The following is a 26,421-nucleotide window of genomic DNA, read 5'->3' as shown; positions in this document are numbered from 1 at the left end:
ATTAGTGATATATCTACCACTATGGTTGACCAGAGATATATCTACCACTATGGTTGACCAGAGATATATCTACCATTATGGTTGACCAGAGATATATCTACCACTATGGTTGACCAGTGATATATCTACCATTATGGTTGACCCAGAGATATATCTACCATTATGGTTGACCAGAGATATATCTACCATTATGGTTGACCAGAGATATATCTACCACTATGGTTGACCAGAGATATATCTACCATTATGGTTGACCAGATATATCTACCACTATGGTTGACCAGAGATATATCTACCATTATGGTTGACCAGCAGTTAATTATGGTTGATCAGAGATATATCTACCATTATGGTTGACCAGCAGTTGAAGAGATATATCTACCATTATGGTTGACCAGCAGATATATCTAAAAAGATATATCTACCATTATGGTTGACCAGCAGTTAAAAATGGTTGATCAGAGATATATCTACCATTATGGTAGACCAGAGATATATCTACCATTATGGTGACCAGAGATATATCTACCATTATGGTTGATCAGAGATATATCTACCATTATGGTTGACCAGAGATATATCTACCATTATGGTTGACCAGAGATATATCTACCATTATGGTTGACCAGAGATATATCTACCACTATGGTTGACCAGAGATATATCTACCATTATGGTTGACCAGAGATATATCTACCATTATGGTTGACCAGAGATATATCTACCATTATGGTTGACCAGAGATATATCTACCATTATGGTTGACCAGAGATATATCTACCATTATGGTTGACCAGAGATATATCTACCACTATGGTTGATCAGAGATATATCTACCATTATGGTTGACCAGAGATATATCTACCATTATGGTTGATCAGAGATATATCTACCATTATGGTTGATCAGAGATATATCTACCATTATGGTGACCAGAAGTGATATATCTACCATTATGGTTGACCAATAGTGATATATCTACCATTAACCAGTAGTGATATATCTACCATTATGGTTGACCAGTAGTGATATATCTACCATTATGGTTGACCAGTAGTGATATATCTACCATTATGTCTACCAGTAGTGATATATCTACCATTATGGTTGACCAGCAGTTAAAAAGTGATATATCTACCATTATGGTAGACCAGCAGTTATATAGTGATATATCTACCATTATGGTTGACCAGCAGTTAAAAAGTGATATATCTACCATTATGGTAGACCAGCAGTTATATAGTGATATATCTACCATTATGGTAGACCAGCAGTTAAAAAGTGATATATCTACCATTATGGTAGACCAGCAGTTAAAAAGTGATATATCTACCATTATGGTAGACCAGCAGTTATATAGTGATATATCTACCATTATGGTAGACCAGCAGTTATATAGTGATATATCTAAAATTATGGTAGACCAGCAGTTAAAAAGTGATATATCTACCATTATGTCTACCAGTAGTGATATATCTACCATTATGGTTGACCAGCAGTTAAAAAGTGATATATCTACCATTATGTCTACCAGTAGTGATATATCTACCATTATGGTAGACCAGCAGTTATATAGTGATATATCTACCATTATGGTAGACCAGCAGTTAAAAAGTGATATATCTACCATTATGATAGACCAGCAGTTAAAAAGTGATATATCTACCATTATGGTAGACCAGCAGTTATATAGTGATATATCTACCATTATAGTTGTCCGGAGATATAGCTACCATTATGGTTGACCAGTAGTGATATATCTACCATTATGTCTACCAGTAGTGAAATGTCTACAACTGTGTATGACTGTTACTAGGGTGACTAAGTCACTAGGTTACTACATTCACACTCTGAAACGCATCACATAATGTACTTCAAATGGAGCAGAACAACTTGTTCTTGTTAATAACGTGATAAGACGTTATTTACATAATAAACCATCTCAACTCAAATGACAGCCGATAAGTATGAATAAAGGTAATGAACCATTTAAACTAAAATGACAGTAGATATTTTAAGTATGAATAAAGGTAATGATCCATTTAAACTCAAATGACAGTAGATATTGTAAGTATGAATAAAGATATTGATCCATTCAAACTCAAATGACAGCAGATACGTATGAATGACCGTAGATACTGTATAGATACTGTATAGGCTCGTGCCCAGTGACACGAGCCTACCAGATGAGCTAAATGCCTTTTATGCTCGCTTCGAGGCAAGCAACACTGAAGCATGCAGGAGAGCACCAGCTGTTCTGGATGACTGTGTGATAACACTCTTGGTAGCCGATGTGAACAAAACCTTTAAACAGGTCAACATTCAAAAAGCCGCTGGGCCAGACATATTACCAGGACGTGTACTCAAAGACAGTGGATACTTTATATATGAATAGAGGTAATGAACCATTTAAACTCAAATGACAGTAGATAAAGGTTATTCTTCCTACTTTTCCCATTGATGTTTTGGTCATTTAGCAGAGCCTTTTCCCAGTGATGTTTTGGTCATTTAGCAGAGCCTTTTCCCAGTGATGTTTTGGTCATTTAGCAGAGCCTTTTTCCAATGATGTTTTGGTCATTTAGCAGACACTCTTATCCGGAGTGACTTACATTCAGGTCAAAAACAACGCAGGTAAGGCAGGTCAAACAACACAGGTAAGGCAGGTCAAAAACAACACAGGTAAGGCAGGTGAAAAACAACACAGGTAAGGCAGGTGAAAAACAACACAGGTAAGGCAGGTCAAAAACAACACAGGTAAGGCAGGTCAAAAACAACACAGGTAAGGCAGGTGAAAAACAACACAGGTAAGGCAGGTCAAAAACAACACAGGTAAGGCAGGTCAAAAACAACACAGGTAAGGCAGGTCAAAAACAACACAGGTAAGGCAGGTCAAAAACAACACAGGTAAGGCAGGTCAAAAACAACACAGGTAAGGCAGGTCAAAAACAACCACATATCACGGTCATTGCAAGTAAAACAAGCTTTCTTGAAAACATTCACATATTCTTTTCTCTGGTTTGTTGACAGGGTTCCGTAGCCTCCACATCAACGACCAGATGACACTCATCCAATACTCCTGGATGAACCTAATGGTGTTCTCTCTGGGCTGGAGATCTTTCCAGAACGTCACCAGTGAATACTTATATTTCGCTCCTGATCTTATCCTTAGCCAGTAAGTTGTGTTAATGTTCTATATATTTAAAATCTGCATTGAATAAAACATTTTTATTTTCACTTATCCAACTATTTCGTTAAAACAATAAAATCCCACTATGATATATCTGAATATTAATATTGTAATTGTCTCCCAGGGATCGTATGAGGAGATCTCCCATATATGATCTGTGTCTGGCCATGCAGTTCATCCCTCAGGAGTTTACCAGCCTCCAGGTCACCAAAGAGGAGTTCCTCTGTATGAAAGCCATCATGATTCTCAACACTGGTAAACACAACACAGTACCACTTCCTCTTTAAAACAGTGACTGATGAACCCTACGCTACCTATTCTGGCCCACAGACTTCTGTTAGGATCAAATAAGAACAAACAGAAGACATCTGAAGCAGTTGTCTTGGTTACACTATTGTCTCTGTCCTAAATGGTGCCCTGTCCCACATAGCCCATATGGCTCTGGTCAGAAGTAACATACTATATAGGGAACAGAGTTCCATCTGGGACACATATATTGGCTCTGGTCAGAAGTAACATACTATATAGGGAACAGAGTTACAGTGTTTCATAATGTGTTGTTGAACTGGGGGAAAAAGGTGAACTGGGACAAGGCAGGATTTATGAAGCAGCTGTTATTAAGTAACAGTCTTACATTGACCTTTACATGAACAGAGACTTGAAGCCGTGGAAAACAAGTTCATGGTCAGGTCTCAAGAAATCCAAAAAGGGACATCCGTTTTAGTTGATATATCCACAAAGTTATTAAATGAAAGTAAAATCACGATAAAGATGAAGGTAAACTCATGGTACACGGACAGTGATGCCTAAAAAAACTAAAACAAATTGTCACTATTTATGTCGCTGTCTCTCTCACTTTCTCCCTGGTACTTCAGGAGAACACATAGTAGGTCTTTGTGGCTGCATATTTACACTTTGTATTTACACTACATATTTCACACTGTATATTTACACTGCATAATTACACTGGATATTTACACTACATATTTCACACTACATATTTACACTGTGTATTTACACTGCATCTTCACACTGCATCTTCACACTGCGTAATTACACTGCATATTTACACTGTATCTTCACACTGCATATTTCACACTGCATCTTCACACTGCATAATTACACTGCATATTTACACTGTATCTTCACACTGCATATTTCACACTGCATCTTCACACTGCATAATTACACTGCATATTTACACTGCACCTTCACACTGCATAATTACACTGCATATTTACACTACATATTTACACTGCATCTTCACACTGCATAATTACACTGTGTATTTACACTACATCTTCACACTGCATAATTACACTGTGTATTTACACTACATCTTCACACTGCATAATTACACTGCGTATTTACACTGCATCTTCACACTGCATAATTACACTGCGTAATTACACTGCATATTTCACACTACATATTTACACCGCATATTTGCTCACTCATGTGGAAAATAAAATTACCTCAAGAAATATAATGTAATTCTTAGTCTAATGGTCCATTTATATTGAAATGATGCGAGACTATTAAAGGCTCAGTGCAGTCAAACATGTGATTTATCTGTGTTTTATGTACATTTTAACACTATGATGTTGGAATAATACTGTGAAATTGTGAACATGATAATAATGCCCTTGTAGGGTAGGAGCTGTTTGAAAAGACTGCCTGAAATTCTCACCTGTTTTGATGGGATGAATTATTGGCCCACCGTGTTGACATCGCCGCGTGGTAAATTAGTTCATTTTAAGATTGAAAACAATCACGGTAAGGAACTTAATTGTTACCCAGAAATGACTTGATGTTCAGATAAAAACAGCTGCATTGGACCTACAGTAACATCTCTGTGAATTAGAGTTAGACCTTGAATTAGACCTTCCATGTCTAAAATATAGGATACATCCCAAATGGCACCCTATTCCCTATATAGTGCACTACTTTGGGCCGGATGCCTATGGACCCTGATTAAAAGTAGTGCTCAATACAGGGAATAGGGTGCCATTTGGACGAAGACATTTTGTTTCCGGGTTGATGACCCATTGTCCCTTGTCTCTCTCTCTCTCTCTGCGTAGTTCCATTGGAGGGTTTAAAGAGCCAGGCCCAGTTTGAGGAGATGAGACAGAACTACATTCGGGAGCTGACCAAGGCTATCCATCTGAAGGAGAGAGGCATGGTGGCCTCCTCTCAACGTTTCTATCATCTCACCAAGCTCATGGATGCCATGCATGAGGTACTGGACAGGACAGGAAGTCACTGCTCTATCATAAGCCCTGTTTATACCTGCGTCTAACATGAGTCCATTGTCTGTATCTTGTCCACATTGTGATTGTGTACACATTTTTAAACCGGTGTAGACAACCAATAGACGCATTGTGATCTGATTTTGATTACATCTTCCTCCGGAGGTAGTCGGAGACGCACCTTGTACAGATATCCTTAAAGTGTAAACGAATACGGTCAACTAAAGCGTATAAATTTGGCCAACATCACAGGCCCTGTTCCTTTAAATCAAGGTATGATGTAGTATAATGAACCAATATGATATAGGCTTCAATATGAAGGTCTCTTTAGGTTACTTTCAGGTGTTTCTCCTTTATAAAGCCATCTGCTTTACATCCTTAGCACTTTTTATCAGTTGACGCTTTAATCCATTTTCATAATTTGACCATATGTCTTGCTATAGGCTTTCTAATTGAGGTTACGATAGCGGGATAGTAACCTATTACACCGACTCGGAAATCATTGGATAAAAGTTTCATGAACTTGTTTTCGATGACCATGATTTGTTGAGGACAAAACGCTGACATGCTTGTCCCTCCCCCATCTCTCCTTCCTCCCCCATCTCTCCTTCCTCCCCCATCTCTCCCCCCTCCCCCATCTCTCCTTCCTCCCCCATCTCTCCCTCCTCCCCCATCTCTCCCTCCTCCCCATCTCTCCCCCATCTCTCCTTCCTCCCCATCTCTCCCTCCTCCCCCATCTCTCCCCCTCCCCCATCTCTCCTTCCTCCCCCATCTTTCCCCCGCCCCCATCTCTCCTTCCTCCCCCATCTCTCCCTCCTCCCCCATCTCTCCCTCCTCCCACATCTCTTCCCCTGCCCCATCTCTGCCTCCTCCCCATCTTTCCCTCCTCCCCATCTCTCCCTCCTCCCCCATCTCTCCCTCATCTCTCCCTCCTCCCACATCTCTCCTCCTCCCCCATCTCTCCCTCATCTCTCCCTCCTCCCACATCTCTCCCCCTGCCCCATCTCTCTCCCTCCCCCATCTCTCCCTCCTCCCCATCTTTCCCCTCCTCCCCCATCTCTCCCTCCTCCCCCATCTCTCTCCCTCCCCCATCTCTCCCTCCTCCCCATCTTTCCCCTCCTCCCCCATCTCTCTCCCTCCCCCATCTCTCCCTCCCTCCCCATCTTTCCCTCCTCCCCATCCTCCCCTCTCTCCCCCATCTCTCCCTCCTCCCACATCTCTCCTCCTCCCCCATCTCTCCCTCATCTCTCCCTCCTCCCACATCTCTCCCCCTGCCCCATCTCTCCCTCCTCCCCATCTCTCCCTCCTCCCCCATCTCTCCCTCCCCCATCTCTCCCTCCTCCCCATCTTTCCCTCCTCCCCCATATCTCCCTCCTCCCCCATCTCCCTCCCCATAATCCCTCTCCCTCCTCCCACATCTCTCCCCCTGCCCCATCTCTCCCTCCTCCCCCATCTCTCCCTCCTCCCCCATCTCTCTCCTCCCCCATCTCTCCCTCCTCCCCATCTTTCCCCTCCTCCCCCATCTCTCCCTCCTCCCCATCTTTCCCTCCTCCCCATCTCTCCCTCCTCCCCCATCTCCCTCCTCCCCATCTCTCCCTCCTCCCCATCTCTCCCTCATCTCTCCCTCCTCCCACATCTCTCCCCTGCCCCATCTCTCCCTCCTCCCCATCTCTCCCTCCTCCCCCATCTCTCTCCCTCCCCCATCTCTCCCTCCTCCCCATCTTTCCCCTCCTCCCCCATCTCTCCCTCCTCCCCATCTTTCCCTCCTCTCCCTCCTCCCCCATCTCTCCCTCCTCCCCATCTCTCCCTCCTCCCCCATCTCTCCCTCATCTCTCCCTCCTCCCACATCTCCCCCTGCCCCATCTCTCCCTCCTCCCCCATCTCTCTCCCTCCTCCTCCATCTCTCCCCCTCCTCCTCCATCTCTCTCCCTCCCTCCTCCCCCATCTCTCCCTCATCCCCCATCTCTCCCTCCTCCCCCATCTCTCCCTCCTCCCCATCTATCTCTCCCTCCTCCCCCATCTATCTCTCCCTCCTCCCCCATCTATCTCTCCCCCCTCCACCAGATTGTGAAGAAAGTGAACCTGTACTGTCTTAGTACCTACATCCAGGCTGACGCCATGAAGGTTGAGTTCCCTGAAATGATGTCAGAGGTCATCTCCTCCCAGCTCCCCAAGGTCCTGGCCGGCATGGTCAAGACCCTCCTCTTCCACGCCAAGTGACCAATCACAGGAGACAACCAAACCTGCACCGCGCAAAGCACCATGGAAGAATAGAATATACCCAAAGAGCAAGAGTTGAATAAATATTTTATAAACATCATCATATATCAAATCAAATATCGACCAAAATGTTATGTTGATTTGAAAATAGGTCTTTGTCCGGTGGGTGTATCATATCTTTGAAACTAAGAAAATTTAAGTTAAACGTGAAGGTTTTGGGGAGGTGATATTTGGACCAAGTTAAACATGAAGGTTTTGGGGAGGTGATATTTGGACGAAGTTAAACATGAAGGTTTTGGGGAGGTGATATTTGGACCAAGTTAAACATGAAGGTTTTGGGGAGGTGATATTTGGACCAAGTTAAACATGAAGGTTTTGCGGAGGTGATATTTGGACCAAGTTAAACATGAAGGTTTTGGGGAGGAATTAGTTGGGTTTATGTTTGTGGCAGAATGATTCCTTCTCCAAGGTCTGTCTGCCCTGTCTGAAGTCCAATAGTCCTGCCAGCAGGCAGATATGTCCTCCAGTCAAACCTCTTAGAACTGTGATTCCTTCTCCAAGGTCTGTCTGCCCTGTCTGATGTCCTATAGTCCAGATATGTCCTCCAGTCAAACCTCTTAGAACTGTGATTCCTTCTCCAAGGTCTGTCTGCCCTGTCTGATGTCCAATAGTCCAGATATGTCCTCCAGTCAGACCTCTGATGTCCAATAGTCCAGATATGTCCTCCAGTCAGACCTCTGATGTCCTATAGTCCAGATATGTCCTCCAGTCAGACCTCTGATGTCCTATAGTCCAGATATGTCCTCCAGTCAGACCTCTGATGTCCTATAGTCCAGATATGTCCTCCAGTCAGACCTCTGATGTCCAATAGTCCAGATATGTCCTCCAGTCAGACCTCTGATGTCCAATAGTCCAGATATGTCCTCCAGTCAGACCTCTGATGTCCAATAGTCCAGATATGTCCTCCAGTCAGACCTCTGATGTCCAATAGTCCAGATATGTCCTCCAGTCAAACCTCTGATGTCCTATAGTCCAGATATGTCCTCCAGTCAGACCTCTGTGGTGAATCCTTCTCCAAGGTCTGTCTGCCCTGTCTGATGTCCAATAGTCCAGATATGTCCTCCAGTCAGACCTATAGTCCAGATATGTCCTCCAGTCAGACCTCTGATGTCCAATAGTCCAGATATGTCCTCCAGTCAGACCTCTGTGGTGAATCCATCAAAGATACTGTAACGGTGCCTCCCTTCAATTCACTCTTATCTTTTGAGGTGGTAGAATTTTATATATAGAAGTTGTGTTAGCATTTTTAATTTGTGAGAATTACTGTTTTGCTAGACTTGTAAGAGAGCTAGGTTACGTCCCAAATTGCACCCTATTCCCAACAGTGCACTGCTTTTGACCAGAGTGCCATGGGCTCTGGTTGAAAGTAGTGCACTATGTAGGGAATAAGGGTGCTGTTTGAGACGCAACCTTAAAACTGGTGTACCAAGTTTTGCTTTTTGCGTTTTGTTTTCAGTTACGTACATGTCACACTCCCTGCTTCATGGCTGGGCAGGCATTTATATATCTCATGTTCCGAAAGTTACATTTTCATACAAAATACACAACGCCATTCTATTTCATGTACCATTAAATTACATAACCACTATTTTTTTATCTCATTGAGTTAAAATATATGTTAAAAGAGAGACCTGTAAAGGGAGCACAAGGGGAATGATGTTATTTCAATGCCATTGCTATTCGCAGAAATGTGGAAAAATAAATGTTCCATTGCTCTGCGATAAGGAAATACCATCTGAACCTCCCTCCCCGATCCTCAAGATAAAGACATATAGAGCGAGACAGAGATAAAAAGAGAAAAAGAGGAGAGCGATAGTGGGAGGAAAAAGAGAGAGATGAGAGAGGAGAGAGATAAAGGGAGGAAAAAGAGAGAGATGAGAGAGATAAAGGGAGGAAAAAGAGAGAGATGAGAGAGATAAAGGTAGGAAAAAGAGAGAGAGGAGAGAGATAAAGGAAGGATAAAGGGTGGAGAGAGGAGAGAGATAAAGGGAGGAAAAAGAGAGATGAGAGGAGAGAGATAAAGGGAGAGGGGTAGAGATAAAGGGTAGAAAAAGAGAGAGGAGAGAGAGATAAAGGGAGGAAAAAGAGAGAGATGAGAGAGATAAAGGGAGGAAAAAGAGAGAGGGGGAGAGATAAAGGGAGGAAAAAGAGAGAGGGGGAGAGATAAAGGGAGGAAAAAGAGAGATGAGAGAGATAAGGGAGGAAAAAGAGAGAGGGGGAGAGATAAAGGGAGGAAAAAGAGAGATGAGAGAGATAGGGAGGAAAAAGAGAGAGGGGGAGAGATAAAGGAGGAAAAAGAGAGAGAGGGGAGAGATAAAGGAGGAAAAAGAGAGAGGGGGAGAGATAAAGGGAGGAAAAAAGAGATGAGAGAGATAAGGGAGGAAAAAGAGAGAGGGGGAGAGATAAAGGGAGGAAAAAGAGAGATGAGAGAGATAAGGGAGGAAAAAGAGAGAGGGGGAGAGATAAAGGGAGGAAAAAGAGAGAGGGGGAGAGATAAAGGGAGGAAAAAGAGAGATGAGAGAGATAAGGGAGGAAAAAGAGAGAGGGGGAGAGAAAGGGAGGAAAAAGAGAGAGAGAGGAGAGAGATAAAGGGAGGAAAAAGAGAGAGAGAGGAGAGAGATAAAGGGAGGAAAAAGAGAGAGGGGGAGAGATAAAGGGAGGAAAAAGAGAGATGAGAGATAAAGGGAGGAAAAAGAGAGAGAGAGGAGAGAGATAAAGGTAGGAAAAAGAGAGAGAGGAGAGAGATAAAGGAATGAAAAAGAGAGAGAGGAGAGAGATAAAGGTAGGAAAAAGAGAGAGATGAGAGAGGAGAGAGATAAAGGGAGGAAAAAGAGAGAGAGGAGAGAGATAAAGGGAGGAAAAAGAGAGAGAGGGAGAGATAAAGGGAGGAAAAAGAGAGAGGGGGAGAGATAAAGGGAGGAAAAAGAGAGAGGGGGAGAGATAAGGGGAGGAAAAAGAGAGATGAGAGAGATAAAGGTAGGAAAAAGAGAGAGAGAGATAAAGGAGAAAAAGAAGGGAGAGAGAAAAGGAGGAAAAAGAGATGAGAGAGGGAGGGAGGAGAGAGATAAAGAGAGAGATCAAGAGAGTACAGGAGAAAGAGAGGAAGGAAAGGAGAGAGAGCGAGGGGGGAGAGAGAGAGCGAGAGAGGAATGGAGCGAGAAAGAAGGAGGGAGGAAAGGAGAAAGAGAGGAAATGAGAGCGAGAGGAAAGGAGAGAGAGTAGGGGAGGAAAGGAGAGAGAGTGGAGAGGAGAAAGAGACAGAAAGAGAGAGAGAGACAGAAAAAGAGAGATGAAAGGAGAGAGAGAGTGAGAAAGAGGGAGAGAGAAAGGGAAAGGAGAGAGAAAGAAAGGGAAAGGAGAGAGAAGGGGAAAGGAGAGAGAGACAGAGAGAAAAGAGAGAGAGAAGGGGAAAGGAGAGAGAGAGAGAGAAAGAGGAGAGAGAGAGAGAGAGAAAGGAGTAAGAGAGAGAGAGAGGAGAAAGAGTGAGAAAGGAAAGAGAGAGAGGAGAAAGAGAGACACAGAGAGAAAGGAGCGAGAGAGAGAGGAGAAAGAGAGACACAGAGAGAAAGGAGTGAGAGAGAGAGAGAGAGAGAAAGAGGGAGGAGAGGAGAAAGAGTGAGACAGAGAGAGAAAGGAAAGAGAGAGAAAGGAGAAAGGAGCGAGAGAGGAATGGAGCGAGAAAGAAGGAGGGAGGAAAGGAGAAAGAGAGGAAATGAGAGAGCGAGAGAGAGAGGAAAGGAGAGAGAGTAAGGGAGGAAAGGAGAGAGAGTAGGGGAGGAAAGGAGAGAGAGTGGAGAGGAGAAAGAGACAGAAAGAGAGAGAGAGACAGAAAAAGAGAGAGATGAAAGGAGAGAGAGAGTGAGAAAGAGGGAGAGAGAAAGGGAAAGGAGAGAGAAAGAGAGAGAAAGGAGAGAGAAGGGGAAAGGAGAGAGAGAGAGACAGAGAGAGAAGGGGAAAGGAGAGAGAGAGAGAGAAAGAGGAGAGAGCAAGAGACAGAAAGAGAGAGAGAGAGAGAGAAAGGAGAGAGCGAGAGAGAGAGAGAAAGGAGTAAGAGAGAGAGAGAGGAGAAAGAGTGAGACAGAGAGAGAAAGGAAAGAGAGAGAGAGGAGAAAGAGAGACACAGAGAGAAAGGAGCGAGAGAGAGAGAGAGAGAGAGAAAGAGGGAGGAGAGGAGAAAGAGTGAGACAGAGAGAGAAAGGAAAGAGAGAGAGAGAGAGGAGAAAGGAGCGAGAGAGAGAGAAAGAGGGAGAATTTGTACCTGTTGGATTTATAGTAAAATATGTCTGGTGAGATCAACATCAGATCACAACTATCTATCCTGGACCTAGTTTTAGTAGTGTAGTGTACAGAGGCCCTAACTTCATGGTCTCCTTGCTTTCCTTGACCTTAAAACTCATTAATATATTATGACATCACTCAGCTGATGACGAACGATGATCAAACACGTTGATACCGTTGGTACTGACATCAAACCATCCTGACGTATTACAGTCGGGGTCAGATATATTGGCACTCATTGCATGATTCACTATTTCTTCTGGGAATAAGTTGAAGTTTTAGAAATGTAAAAAAAATTCATTTGAATTTGGTTGGAGGCAATGATTGTCATTTAGTGTGCAAATGATCTAACCTGTGGTACGTTGCAGGTTTCCTACAGGGTAAAAGGAGCCCTTCAACCAGTTTTAAAAAGAGGAAACTGAACATTTATGCCAGGGTGCCAATATATCAGACCGAATCTGTTTATGTTAAACTGCAGCCAGCCAGCGTAAAGGTAGCATTATTAAAGTGTGCATCCCAACTGGCACCCCATTCCCTTTATAGGGCACTATACTATGGAGTTGTGGTCAAAAGTAGTGCACTATGTAGGGAATTGTCAGGTCGTGTTGTGTGTCCAGTACAGTATATAGTACAATGACAGAAATGTTTTTTTTTTTTTGTTATATTAGTGATTTTCTTCTCAACGTATACTATACTGTAGATGTTAAATTAATACAACACATTTCCACTCATTCCATGTGCTTTCTTTTATTTTGTTCTTAATTATACAATGGGTGGTTAGAATCCTGAATGCTGATTGGTTAAAACCGCATTCCAGCTGGTGTCTATTCCACAAGTTACCACTGGCTAAATCTGTGATGTTAAAATGCCTATTTACTCTGATCCATCTGACTGTAATCCACTGTCTCATCAGCCCAGCCAGGCAATGTATAAACTTGATCTCCACTATAAAAAGAATCTCGACATTATCTCACATTTCTTTCAGACTAACAATTTGTTTTCAACAGCAGAGATTTGTTTAAACCTTCCTATCTGTCTCTCCGACATCTGCAACATTGTTTCAATATTCAAATTCGATCTCCAGCTGTCCCATAGTAATGAACGCGTCGGTTGTCGGGACGACAGTCAGGCAGCTTTTCTCATGAATCAGCATAATGTTTATGGATACAAAGAAATATCAATACTTTACAGGTAAAAGGAAACAAAGTGCAGCTAGTTTACAGTCTTTCCAGCTTCAGTTTGAAGTGATTGTGCTAGCTGTGTTGCTGGCTAGCTCCTCTGAACAACAGTGTCCAGCTTCAGTTTGAAGTGATTGTGCTAGCTGTGTTGTTGGCTAGCTCCTCTGAACAACAGTGTCCTGACGAGGGAGCACATTTTCTACGTCAGGCGAAATCGTAGCTCATTGTTATGGATGTATCCTAATAAATAACCACTAGAAAATAATGTAAAAAAAAATGCAAAGGCAGCTACTTTGCTGTTATCCTGGCTGCATTGTTTGACGTGACTGTAAGTTAGCGGTAGTTGGCTAGCTAGCAAAAAAGGGTTAACAACGTTGCCAGCCAGTGTGAAACATTTAGAACGAACGACTGGTTCTCATCCATAGATGCAGAACAAAAAGACTGAACGACTGGTTCTCATCCATAGATGCAGAACAAAAAGACTGAACGACTGGTTCTCATCCATAGATGCAGAACAAAACGACTGGCCATCGCACCGATAGAACGAACAACCAAACGGCTTGTGTATCAACCCTAGATTTGTGTCAGAACTATATCTTATATCTATATGAATGAATCAAAATCAAGGTTTTATTAAATATGTAAATCATTATTTAAATATGTTGGTAACCTGTTGAATGAAACTGATAATGAAGCCAGTGTTTGGAGGATATAGTGGCACGGTTTGCAGGCCCTCTTGGGACAAACAACACCAGTGCCTATATATTTTCCAAACACTGGCTTTGAGGGCATTATCATTTAAGCAACAGACGGCCTGACTAGAGGACCAGAGAGTGGGTTATTAATCGGCCTGACTAGACAGTGGGTTATTAATCGGCCTGACTAGACAGTGGGTTATTAAAAGGTATCAGTTGGCCTGACTAGAGGACTAGACAGTGGGTTATTAAAAGGTATCAGTTGGCCTGACTAGAGGACTAGACAGTGGGTTATTAAAAGGTATCAGTTGGCCTGACTAGAGGACTAGACAGTGGGTTATTAAAAGGTATCAGTTGGCCTGACTAGACAGTGGGTTATTAAAAGGTATCAGTTGGCCTGACTAGAGGACTAGACAGTGGGTTATTAAAAGGTATCAGTTGGCCTGACTAGAGGACTAGACAGTGGTGGGTTATAGAGGACTAGACAGTGGGTTATTAAAAGGTATCAGTTGGCCTGACTCTAAAAGGTATCAGTTGGCCTGACTAGACAGTGGGTTATTAAAAGGTATCAGTTGGCCTGACTAGAGGACTAGACAGTGGGTTATTAAAAGGTATCAGTTGGCCTGACTAGAGGACTAGACAGTGGGTTATTAAAAGGTATCAGTTGGCCTGACTAGAGGACTAGACAGTGGGTTATTAAAAGGTATCAGTTGGCCTGACTAGAGAGGTTATTAAAAGGATCAGTTAGCCTGACTAGAGGACTAGACAGTGGGTTATTAAAAGGTATCAGTTGGCCTGACTAGAGGACTAGACAGTGGGTTATTAAAAGGTATCAGTTGGCCTGACTAGTGGGTTATTAAAAGGTATCAGTTGGCCTGACTAGAGGACTAGACAGTGGGTTATTAAAAGGTATCAGTTGGCCTGACTAGAGGACTAGACAGTGGGTTATTAAAAGGTATCAGTTAGCCTGCCTGACTCAGAGGACTAGACAGTGGGTTATTAAAAGGTATCAGTTGGCCTGACTAGAGGACTAGACAGTGGGTTATTAAAGGTATCAGTTGGCCTGACTAGAGGACTAGACAGTGGGTTATTAAAAGGTATCAGTTGGCCTGACTAGAGGACTAGACAGTGGGTTATTAAAAGGTATCAGTTGGCCTGACTAGAGGACTAGACAGTGGGTTATTAAAAGGTATCAGTTAGCCTGACTAGAGGACTAGACAGTGGGTTATTAAAAGGTATCAGTTGGCCTGACTAGAGGACTAGACAGTGGGTTATTAAAATGTATCAGTTAGCCTGACTAGAGGACTAGACGGTGGGTTATTAAAATGTATCATGAGTGTTCACTAGAGAAAACAGAGAAGTGCTCTGATCATTTCCTTGCCCTAACGTTAGGGAGTATCATTCCAGAACCATTGTTCAAGGTCACTGAACATCCTGATGGCTTTAAATGGAAAGGAACACCAAGATCTTGCCAACTGAACCACTAGAAGCCCAAATACCTCAGTGGTTCCTCCTTCTTTCCTCTTTTCTGTTCACTCTGACAAAGTCCTGTGTTGAATTTGAATCAATCTCCTCTTACCTGTTTTCACTTCTTCAAAAACAGTTTTACTTTAGTAGATATTAGGTCAACAACGTCCCAATTGAAAATCTCTTTTATCTAGATTTATTTTGCAGTGCAGTTAGACTGAAGAGGAATAATAAGACATTCTGTTGTACACAAGTTACACATTTATTACTTGAGTCTTTAGTTTTTTTGTGACAGTACAAAATTAAATATCAAACACCATCTTTAATAAAAAATAGAATCGGAGGAAACGTCGCCAATGGCACCGCACCCTCTTCCCTTCAGAGTGCACCTCTTTTCACCAGGGTCCATAGGGCTCCTGTCTAAAGTAGTGCACTATATAGGGCATAGGGTCCATAGGGCTCCTGTCTAAAGTAGTGCACTATATAGGGAATAGGGTCCATAGGGCTCCTGTCTAAAGTAGTGCACTATATAGGGAATAGGGTCCATAGGGCTCCTGTCTAAAGTAGTGCACTATATAGGGAATAGGGCTCTGGTCTAAAGTAGTGCACTATATAGGGAATAGGGATCTGGTCTAAAGTAGTGCACTATATAGGGAATAGGGCTCTGGTCTAAAGTAGTGAACTATATAGGCTAAAGGGTGCAATTTGGGACGTAACCTCATATTATACATGTTTAGTCTGAGTTGATATAATTCACCGTTGACGTTGCTAGTACACCAGCGTACTAGACTAGAGAGTCATATATCGGACATTAGACAAACATTCCGTTTTCTAATTCATCATTTAGACGTAACGATACATAAAACAAGATTCAAGCCGATCGACGATATGCCCCATTTAAAGGTCATTTCCGTGGTCTCTACGAACACAGGAACATTGGCTTTAAAATGTGCATAGCTGACAAAGAGGGATCGGATCGAATCCTGGCATTTAAGTGATCATTTCTTTCAATACACAGTGAAGATTAAGAGGGTAAATATGTTAATAGTACCAACTAGAGGAAGAGCTCCTGGATGTGTGACATGCAGGTACCATATATTTAAACAAAAAGTGCACTTGAGTGATTCACTAGTTAGGAAAAACACTTGAGTGATTTACTAGTTAGGAAATACATCCCCAATGAGTCCTGGTCAAAAGTAGTGCACTACATAGGGAATAGGGTTCCATTTGGAAAATGTAGTGTGCCACGTAGTCAGTTGGATCGAATCCCCGAGCCAACTGGGTAAAATCACCTGTCGATGTGCCCTTGAAGCAAGGCGCTCTGGGTAAAACCACCTGTCGATGTGCCCTTGAAGCAAGGCGCTCTGGGTAAAACCACCTGTCGATGTGCCCTTGAAGCAAGGCGCTCTGGGTAAAACCACCTGTCGATGTGCCCTTGAAGCAAGGCGCTCTGGGTAAAATGACATGATTCCATGTACATGCTGTTCTATGTTGGACCAACAACCACGGACTATTTCACATTAAATAACTGTTTATTGCCATAAACATTGAAATGTACGATATCTAAATTTTGTTTCGAGATTCAGAAAGATGTGTTGGTTTGATCTATAAGAAGGGAATCCTACCTGTCATCTAGACGAGACAGACGTAATACTGGAACTGAACTAGTACCACAACACTACAGACAGACAACCAGCAGGTCTATGGGTAACATACCTGTATATCTTTACACCTGTGGGTATTTATTAGTAGGATTTAGTCCACGCTATGCACCTTTTAAAGGCAATGTTCTTCCGCTGAGATTCACAGTAAACCTGTCAGCTCATTCAGATATGTTACTTCTATATGGTGCATAGCCGACAAAATCGCAATTGAATCCTGGACGTATTATACTATTATACTGAACAAAAATATAAACGCAACATGCAGTTCATATGAGAAAATCAATTAATGTAAATAAATACATTAGGTCCTAATCTATGGATTTCACATGACTGGGAATAAAGATCTGCATCTGTTGGTTAGAGACAAAATGGGCCTCTCGATGGGCCTCAGGTACTCTGGTTACAGATACCTTAAACAAAATGGGCCTCTCGATGGACCTCAGGTACTCGTCTCTGGATTTCTGTGCATTAAAATTGCCACCGATAAAATGCAATTGTGTTGGTTGTCCGTAGCTTATGCCTGCCCCATACCATAACCCCACTGCCACCATGGGGCGCTCTGTTCACGCTGACATCACAAAACGCCATACACGTGGGTCTGCGGTTTTGAGGCCTGGTTGGATGTACTGACAAATCCTCTAAAGCAACGTTGGAGGTGGCTTATGGTAGAGAAATAAATTAACATTCAATTCTCTGGCAACAGCTCTGGTGGATATTCCTGCAGTCAGCATGCCATTTGCACACTCCATCAAACATTTTGACATCTGTGGCATTGTGTGGTGTGACAAAACTGCACATTTTAGAGTGGCCTTTTAATGTCCCCCCAGCACAAGGTGCACCTGTGTAATGATGCCGTTAAATCAGCTTCTTGATATGCCACACCTGTCAGGTGGATGAATGATCGTGGCGAAGGAGAAATGCTCAGGGATGTAAACACATTTGTACACAGAATGTGAGAGGAAAAAGCTTTCTTTGCGTATGAAACATCTCGGGGATTGGTTGTTTATTTCAGCTCCTGAAACACGGGACTAACACTTTACATGTTGAGTTTATATTTCTTGTTCAGTGTATATTATCAATCCTGTATGTTTTTACTGCATATCCCACCTGGAACATACAGTATATCAACACTAACCTATAAGAATAGGACCAGCAGCATGACATGACCAGAAGTATTCATCTTGATAAGGGTGTAGGTAGGTAGGTAGGTATATCATTCAGGTGATTAAAAACACACATCTGCTCCTTCTACTGCATATGAACGATACTCAACGTTCCCATATCTACATGTCTGATCAATGGGGAAACTTGGCCTTCACAACAATCACGTTACAGATTATTGTTACCATGGATACCATGAAATGATCAAGGTTCGTTTGGGATGTTTAGGTCTTGGAGCAGTCCGTTTGTTGTTAGAGATAAACCACATAGTTCTCAGGATCAGGCCAGTCTTTCCCTGAACGTTGCTTGGATCCAGCCAGGTTCAATAGATGGATACACTGAGGATGGAGAGAGAGAGCATCTGTCAGTCAAAGAGAGGAGAGAGAGGAACGTTGCTTGGATCCAGTCAGGTTCAATAGATGGATACACTGAGGATGGAGAGAGAGAGCATCTGTCAGTCAAAGAGAGGAGAGAGAGGAACGTTGCTTGGATCCAGTCAGGTTCAATAGATGGATACACTGAGGATGGAGAGCAGCATCTGTCAGTCAAAGAGAGGAGAGAGAGGAATTGCTTGGATTCAGGAATGAAACATAACACCTCACTAGGCTAGAATAATTAGCATTAACGACAGATAACACCTCACTAGGCTAGAATAATTAGCATTAACGACAGATAAAACCCCACTAAGCTAGAATAATTAGCATTAACGACAGATAAAACCCCACTAAGCTAGAATAATTAGCATTAACGACAGATAACACCTCACTAGGCTAGAATAATTAGCATTCACGACAGATAAAACCACACTAGGCTAGAATAATTAGCATTAACGACAGATAACACCTCACTAGGCTAGAATAATTAGCATTAACGACAGATAAAACCCCACTAGGCTGACTAGACCATACTGTCTGCCCTGACCTCGAGCCTGTCTGCCCTGACCTCGAGCCTGTCTGACCATACTGTCTGCCCTGACCTCGAGCCTGTCTGACCATACTGTCTGCCCTGACCTCGAGCCTGTCTGACCATACTGTCTGCCCTGACCTCGAGCCTGCCTGCCACTCTGTACCTCCTGGACTCTGACCTTGTTTATGATATTTGGCCTGTCCACGACCATTCACTTCCCTGCCCCTTGGATTATAATAAATATCAGAGACTCAAACCGTCTGCATCTGGGTCTCGCCCTGTGCCCTTATAGTACTAGGCTAGAATAATTAGCATTAACGATCAAGGCAGCCTCCAGGTCAGTCTTTTATTTATGATTTACACAAACTCCCCTCCCCGCTCCTCTCCCCTCAGGTTCACCCCTCAACCTCCCTTCCTCCCCATCCAATAAGCCTCACCCCTCCTCCTGTCTCCCCATCTCCCCTCAGGTTCACCCCCTCTCCCCTCTTCCTCAGCCTCTCTTCCCTCCCCCTCTTTCCTCATCCTCTCTTCCCTCCCCTCAGCCTCTCCCCCCCCCTCTTCCCCTCAGCCTCTCCCCCTCTTTCCTCAGCCTCTCTTCCCTCCCCTTCCCCTTCCCTCCCCTCTCCCCCCTCTTTCCTCAGCCTCTCTTCCCTCCCCTCAGCCTCTCTCCCCTCCCCCTCTTCCCTCAGCCTTCCCTCCCCTCTCCCCTCTTTCCTCAGCCTCTCTTCCCTCCCCTCTTCCCTCAGCCTCTCTTCCCCCCCCTCCCCCTCTCCCTCTCTTTCCTCAGCCTCTCTTCCCTCCCTCAGCCCTCTCCCTCCCCCCCCTCCCCTCTTCCCTCCCTCCCCTCCCCCTCCCCCCTCTTCCCTCAGCCTCTCTTCCCTCCCCTCAGCCTCCTCCCCCTCCCCTCTTCCCTCAGCCTCTCTTCCCTCCTCCCTCTCCCCCCCCTCTTTCCCAGCCTCTCTTCCCTCCCCCTCAGCCTCTCTCCCCCCTCTTCCCTCAGGATCTATCCCCTCTTCCCTCCCCTCTCCCCTCAGCCTCCCTCTCCCTCTCCCCCCCCTCAGCCTCTTCCCTCCTCCTCTCCCCCCCTCAGCCTCTCTTCCCTCCCCTCCCCTCTCTCAGCCTCTCTTCCCTCCCCCTCCCCCCCCCCTCAGCCTATCTCCCTCTCAGCCTCTCTCCCTCAGCCTCCCCTCTTTCCTCAGCCTCTCCCCTCAGCCTCCCCTCTCTCCCCTCAGCCTCCTCCCCCCCCTCTTCCCTCAGCCTCCTCCCCTCTCCCCCTCAGCCTCTTCCCTCCCCTCAGCCTCTCTCCCCCCCCTCTTCCCTCAGCCTCCCTCAGCCTTCCCTCCCCTCAGCCTCTTCCTCTCCTCAGCCTCCCTCTCTTCCCCTCCCCTCTTCCCTCCCTCTCCCCTCAGCCTCCCCTCTCTCCCTCAGCCTCCTCTCTCCCTCAGCCTCCCTCTCTTCCCTCCCCTCTCTTCCCTCAGCCTCCCTCTCTTCCTCCCCCTCCTCTTCCCCAGCCTCCCCCTCTTCCCTCAGCCTCCCCTCTCTTCCCCCTCTCCTCTTCCTCCTCTTCCTCAGCCTCCCCTCTCTTCCCTCAGCCTCCCCATCGTACTTTATAGGGAATAGGAACGGATCCTCTTACACAGTAAAATAACTGCCGAAGAGGATGCGAATGTTAACCTTATCTCTGCTGGCGACTGCTAGTGTAGCTAGCTGCTAGCTGGCTCTGTCAGCTGAACGGATGAGATCCAGCTAAGCTGCTCCACAGCTTTCCATCACTACGAGGTTACTGTGACCTGCTGTAAGGCTGCTGCCCTGGGACTGAGCCAAACACATGGCAAGAGGCAAAATAACATTCATCTGAGGCTATCTGGGTGTTTAGAGAGAGGATAGGAAATAACATCCCCCTGAGGCTAGGCTATCTGGGTGTTTAGAGAGAGGATAGGAAATAACATCCCCCTGAGGCTAGGCTATCTGGGTGTTTAGAGAGAGGATAGGAAATAACATCCCTCTGAGGCTAGGCTATCTGGGTGTTTAGAGAGAGGATATGTAATAACATCCCTCTGAGGCTAGGCTATCTGGGTGTTTAGAGAGAGGATAGGAAATAACATCCCTCTGAGGCTAGGCTATCTGGGTGTTTAGAGAGAGGATAGGAAATAACATCCCTCTGAGGCTAGGCTATCTGGGTGTTTAGAGAGAGGATATGTAATAACATCCCTCTGAGGCTAGGCTATCTGGGTGTTTAGAGAGGATATGAAATAACATCCCTCTGAGGCTAGGCTATCTGGGTGTTTAGAGAGAGGATATGTAATAACATCCCTCTGAGGCTAGGCTATCTGGGTGTTTAGAGAGAGGATAGGAAATAACATCCCTCTGAGGCTAGGATATCTGGGTGTTTAGAGAGAGGATATGTAATAACATCCCTCTGAGGCTAGGCTATCTGGGTGTTTAGAGAGAGGATAGGAAATAACATCCCTCTGAGGCTAGGCTATCTGGGTGTTTAGAGAGAGGATAGGAAATAACATCCCTCTGAGGCTAGGCTATCTGGGTGTTTAGAGAGAGGATAGGAAATAACATCCCTCTGAGGCTAGGCTATCTGGGTGTTTAGAGAGAGGATAGCGTCAAGCTAAAAGCAAGGTCGCTATGCTTCCACTTTCTGTACACACAACACTGGGAAACTGCCAAGTCATTACTGAGGCCTACCAAGTTGGGGTGGCCCCTGTCTGTATGCAGGACAACCTACAGATGGTTCCTTCTATAGACCAGACCTGGGCTAAATACATAGCTGAGGAATATCTGCTGTATACAGGAACAGATGGACACATTCTGTTTAACAGTAGACACACCGCATTAGCTGTCTGTCTGTCTGTGTGTGTGTGTTAACTGAGTGAGTGTCTCACCGTTTGAGAAGAGAGCCCCCTGTGGGAAGCTGAGCTCATGGCTGTGTTCTGCCTCACAGGAGTACATGGCCTTGGCGTCTCTGGAACCAACACAGGAGACATTACAAAGTCAACAAACATACTGAACGTCTATGGCATTGGTGTCTCTATGGATATGGATGGACAGAGAGACAGACAGACAGATACATCTCTATAAAGAGAGATAGAGACAGACAGATACATCTCTATGAAGAGGGATAGAGACAGACAGATACATCTCTATGAAGAGGGATAGAGACAGACAGATACATCTCTATGAAGAGGGATAGAGACAGACAGATACATCTCTATGAAGAGGGATAGAGACAGACAGATACATCTCTATAAAGATGGACAGAGGGATAAAGACAGACAGATACATCTCTATAAAGAGGGATAAAGACAGACAGATGACACAGTTAAATATCTCTGCAACAACACATGATAAATGAAAAACACCGGATACATACAACGACACGTGACTAACAGTCGACTAACAGGTGACCAACAGTCGACTAACAGGTGACTAACAGGTGACTAACAGGTGACCAACAGGTGACTAACAGGTGACCAACAGGTGACCAACAGGTGACCAACAGGTGACTAACAGGTGACCAACAGGTGACCAACAGGTGACTAACAGTCGACTAACAGGTGACCAACAGTCGACTAACAGTCGACTAACAGGTGACCAACAGGTGACCAACAGGTGACTAACAGGTGACTAACAGGTGACTAACAGGTGAATAACAGGTGACTAACAGTCGACTAACAGGTGACCAACAGTCGACTAACAGTCGACTAACAGGTGACCAACAGGTGACCAACAGGTGACTAACAGTCGACTAACAGGTGACCAACAGGTGAATAACAGGTGACTAACAGGTGACCAACAGGTGACCAACAGGTGACTAACAGTCGACTAACAGGTGACCAACAGGTGAATAACAGGTGACCAACAGGTGACCAACAGGTGACCAACAAGTGACCAACAGGTGACTAACAGTCGACTAACAGGTGACTAACAGGTGACTAACAGGTGACCAACAGGTGACTAACAGTCGACTAACAGGTGACCAACAGGTGACCAACAGGTGACTAACAGTCGACTAACAGGTGACCAACAGGTGAATAACAGGTGACCAACAGGTGACTAACAGTCGACTAACAGGTGACCAACAGGTGACTAACAGTCGACTAACAGGTGACCAACAGGTGACTAACAGTCGACTAACAGGTGACCAACAGGTGACTAACAGTCGACTAACAGGTGACCAACAGGTGACCAACAGGTGACTAAAAAGTCGACTAACAGGTGACCAACAGGTGACCAACAGGTGACTAAACAGTCGACTAACAGGTGACCAACAGGTGACTAACAGGTGACCAACAGGTGACCAACAGGTGACTAAACAGTCGACTAACAGGTGACCAACAGGTGACAAACAGGTGACTAACAGGTGACAAACAGGTGAATAACAAGTGACAAACGGTTGACTAACAGGTGAATAACAGGTGACTAACAGGTAAATAACAGGTGAATAACAGGTGACTAACAAGTGACAAACAGGTGAATAACAGGTGAATAACAGGTGACTAACAGGTGAATAACAGGTGAATAACAGGTGACCAACGGGTGACTAAGAGGTAAATAACAGGTGACTAACAGGTGAATAACAGGTGAATAACAGGTGAATAAGAGGTGACCAACGGGTGAATAACAGGTGAATAACAGGTGAATAACAAGTGACAAACAGGTGACTAACAAGTGACAAACAGGTGACTAACAAGTGACTAACAAGTGACAAACAGGTGACTAACAAGTGACAAACAGGTGACTAACAGGTAAATAACAGGTGAATAACAGGTGACCAACGGGTGAATAACAGGTAAATAACAAGTGACAAACAGGTGACTAACAAGTGACAAACAGGTGACTAACAAGTGACAAACAGGTGACTAACAAGTGACAAACATGTGACTAACAGGTGAATAACAGGTGACTAACAGGTAAATAACAGGTGAATAACAGGTGACTAACAAGTGACAAACAGGTGAATAACAGGTGAATAACAGGTGACTAACAGGTGAATAACAGGTGAATAACAGGTGACCAACAAGTGGGTGACTAAGAGGTAAATAACAGGTGACTAACAGGTGAATAACAGGTGACTAACAGGTGTGAATAACAGGTGAATAAGAGGTGACCAACGGGTGAATAACAGGTGAATAACAGGTGAATAACAAGTGACAAACAGGTGACTAACAAGTGACAAACAGGTGACTAACAAGTGACAAACAGGTGACTAACAAGTGACAAACAGGTGACTAACAGGTAAATAACAGGTGAATAACAGGTGACCAACGGGTGAATAACAGGTAAATAACAAGTGACAAACAGGTGACTAACAAGTGACAAACAGGTGACTAACAGGTAAATAACAGGTGAATAACAGGTGACTAACAAGTGACAAACAGGTGACTAACAAGTGACAAACAGGTGACTAACAGGTAAATAACAGGTGAATAACAGGTAAATAACAGGTGAATAACAGGTGAAAACAGGTGAATAACAGGTGACTAACAGGTGAATAACATGTGAATAACATGTGAATAACAGGTGACTAAGTGAATAACAAGTGAATAACAGGTGAATAACAGGTAAATAACAGGTGAATAACAGGTGACAAACAGGTGAATAACAGGTGAATAACAGGTGAATTACAGGTGAATTACAGGTGAATAACAGGTGAATAACAGGTGAATAACAGGTGAATAACAGGTGAATAACAGGTGACCAGGTGACAAACAGGTGGTGAATAACAGGTGAATAACAGGTGACTAACAGGTGACAAACAGGTGACTAACAGGTGAATAACAGGTGACAAGTGACAAACGGGTGAATAACAGGTAAATAACAAGTGACAAACAGGTGACTAACAAGTGACAAACAGGTGACAAACAGGTGACTAACAAGTGACAAACAGGTGACCAACGGGTGAATAACAGGTAAATAACAGGTGAATAAGAGGTAACCAACGGGTGAATAACAGGTAAATAACAAGTGACAAACAGGTGACTAACAAGTGACAAACAGGTGACTAACAGGTAAATAACAGGTGAATAACAGGTAAATAACAGGTGAATAACAGGTGACAAACAGGTGAATAACAGGTGACTAACAGGTGAATAACATGTGAATAACAGGTGACTAACAGGTGAATAACAGGTGACCAACGGGTGAATAACAGGTAAATAACAGGTGAATAACATGTGAATAACAGGTGAATAACAGGTGAATAAGAGGTAACCAACGGGTGAATAACAGGTAAATAACAGGTGAATAAGAGGTAACCAACGGGTGAATAACAGGTAAATAACAGGTGAATAACAGGTGACTAACAGGTGACTAACAGGTGACAAACAGGTGAATAACAGGTGAATAACAGGTGACTAACAGGTGCCTAACAGGTGAATAACAGGTGAATAACAGGTGACTAACAGGTGGTGACAAACAGGTGAATAACAGGTGAATAACAGGTGAATAACAGGTGACTAACAGGTGAATAAGAGGTGACCAGGTGAATAAACGGGTGAATAACAGGTGAATAACAGGTGAATAAGAGGTGACCAACGGGTGAATAACAGGTGAATAACAGGTGAATAACAGGTGACTAACAGGTGACTAACAGGTGACTAACAGGTGACAAACAATTGAATAACAGGTAAATAACAGGTGAATAACAGGTGAATAACAGGTGACTAAGAGGTGACTAACAGGTAAATAACAGGTGAATAACAGGTGAATAACAGGTGACTAACAGGTGAATAACAGGTGAATAACAGGTGAATAACAGGTGACCAACGGGTGAATAACAGGTAAATAACAGTGTGAATAACAGGTGAATAACAAGTGACAAACAGGTGAATAACAGGTGACTAACAGGTGAATAAGAGGTGACCAACGGTTGAATAACAGGTGAATAACAGGTGAATAACAGGTGAATAACAGGTGAATAAGAGGTGACCAACGGGTGAATAACAGGTGAATAACAGGTGAATAACAAGTGACAAACAGGTGTCTAACAAGTGACAAACAGGTGACTAACAAGTGACAAACAGGTGACTAACAAGTGACAAACAGGTGACTAACAGGTAAATAACAGGTGAATAACAGGTGACCAACGGGTGAATAACAGGTAAATAACAAGTGACAAACAGGTGACTAACAAGTGACAAACAGGTGACTAACAGGTAAATAACAGGTGAATAACAGGTGACTAACAAGTGACAAACAGGTGACTAACAAGTGACAAACAGGTGACTAACAGGTAAATAACAGGTGAATAACAGGTGACCAACGGGTGAATAACAGGTAAATAACAAGTGACAAACAGGTGACTAACAAGTGACAAACAGGTGACTAACAGGTAAATAACAGGTG

The 26,421-nt window shown here is 43.9% G+C and overlaps 1 protein-coding gene and 1 pseudogene across 1 annotated transcript in view; one reads left to right on the top strand and one right to left on the bottom strand.

The window, feature by feature from the left end:
* The window catches only part of pgr (progesterone receptor), a 49,546-nt gene extending 39,897 nt beyond the window's left edge, over positions 1-9,649 (top strand). The window contains exons 6-9 of the mRNA XM_065024147.1: positions 3,028-3,172; positions 3,312-3,442; positions 5,269-5,426; positions 7,501-9,649. Of these exons, the coding sequence (XP_064880219.1) occupies positions 3,028-3,172; positions 3,312-3,442; positions 5,269-5,426; positions 7,501-7,656 (590 nt within the window). The 3' untranslated portion in view covers positions 7,657-9,649. The remainder of the gene's footprint in view (positions 1-3,027; positions 3,173-3,311; positions 3,443-5,268; positions 5,427-7,500) is intronic.
* Positions 9,650-15,572: 5,923 nt separating this feature from the next.
* Positions 15,573-26,421, bottom strand: part of LOC115127724 (rho GTPase-activating protein 42-like) — a 249,534-nt pseudogene continuing 238,685 nt past the window's right edge.

The sequence above is a fragment of the Oncorhynchus nerka genome, linkage group LG11 (assembly GCF_034236695.1).
Source record: "Oncorhynchus nerka isolate Pitt River linkage group LG11, Oner_Uvic_2.0, whole genome shotgun sequence".
NCBI classification, from domain to species: domain Eukaryota; kingdom Metazoa; phylum Chordata; class Actinopteri; order Salmoniformes; family Salmonidae; genus Oncorhynchus; species Oncorhynchus nerka.
The sequence above is the reverse complement of the archived record's forward strand: the minus strand, read 5'-3'. Positions and strand labels throughout refer to the sequence as shown.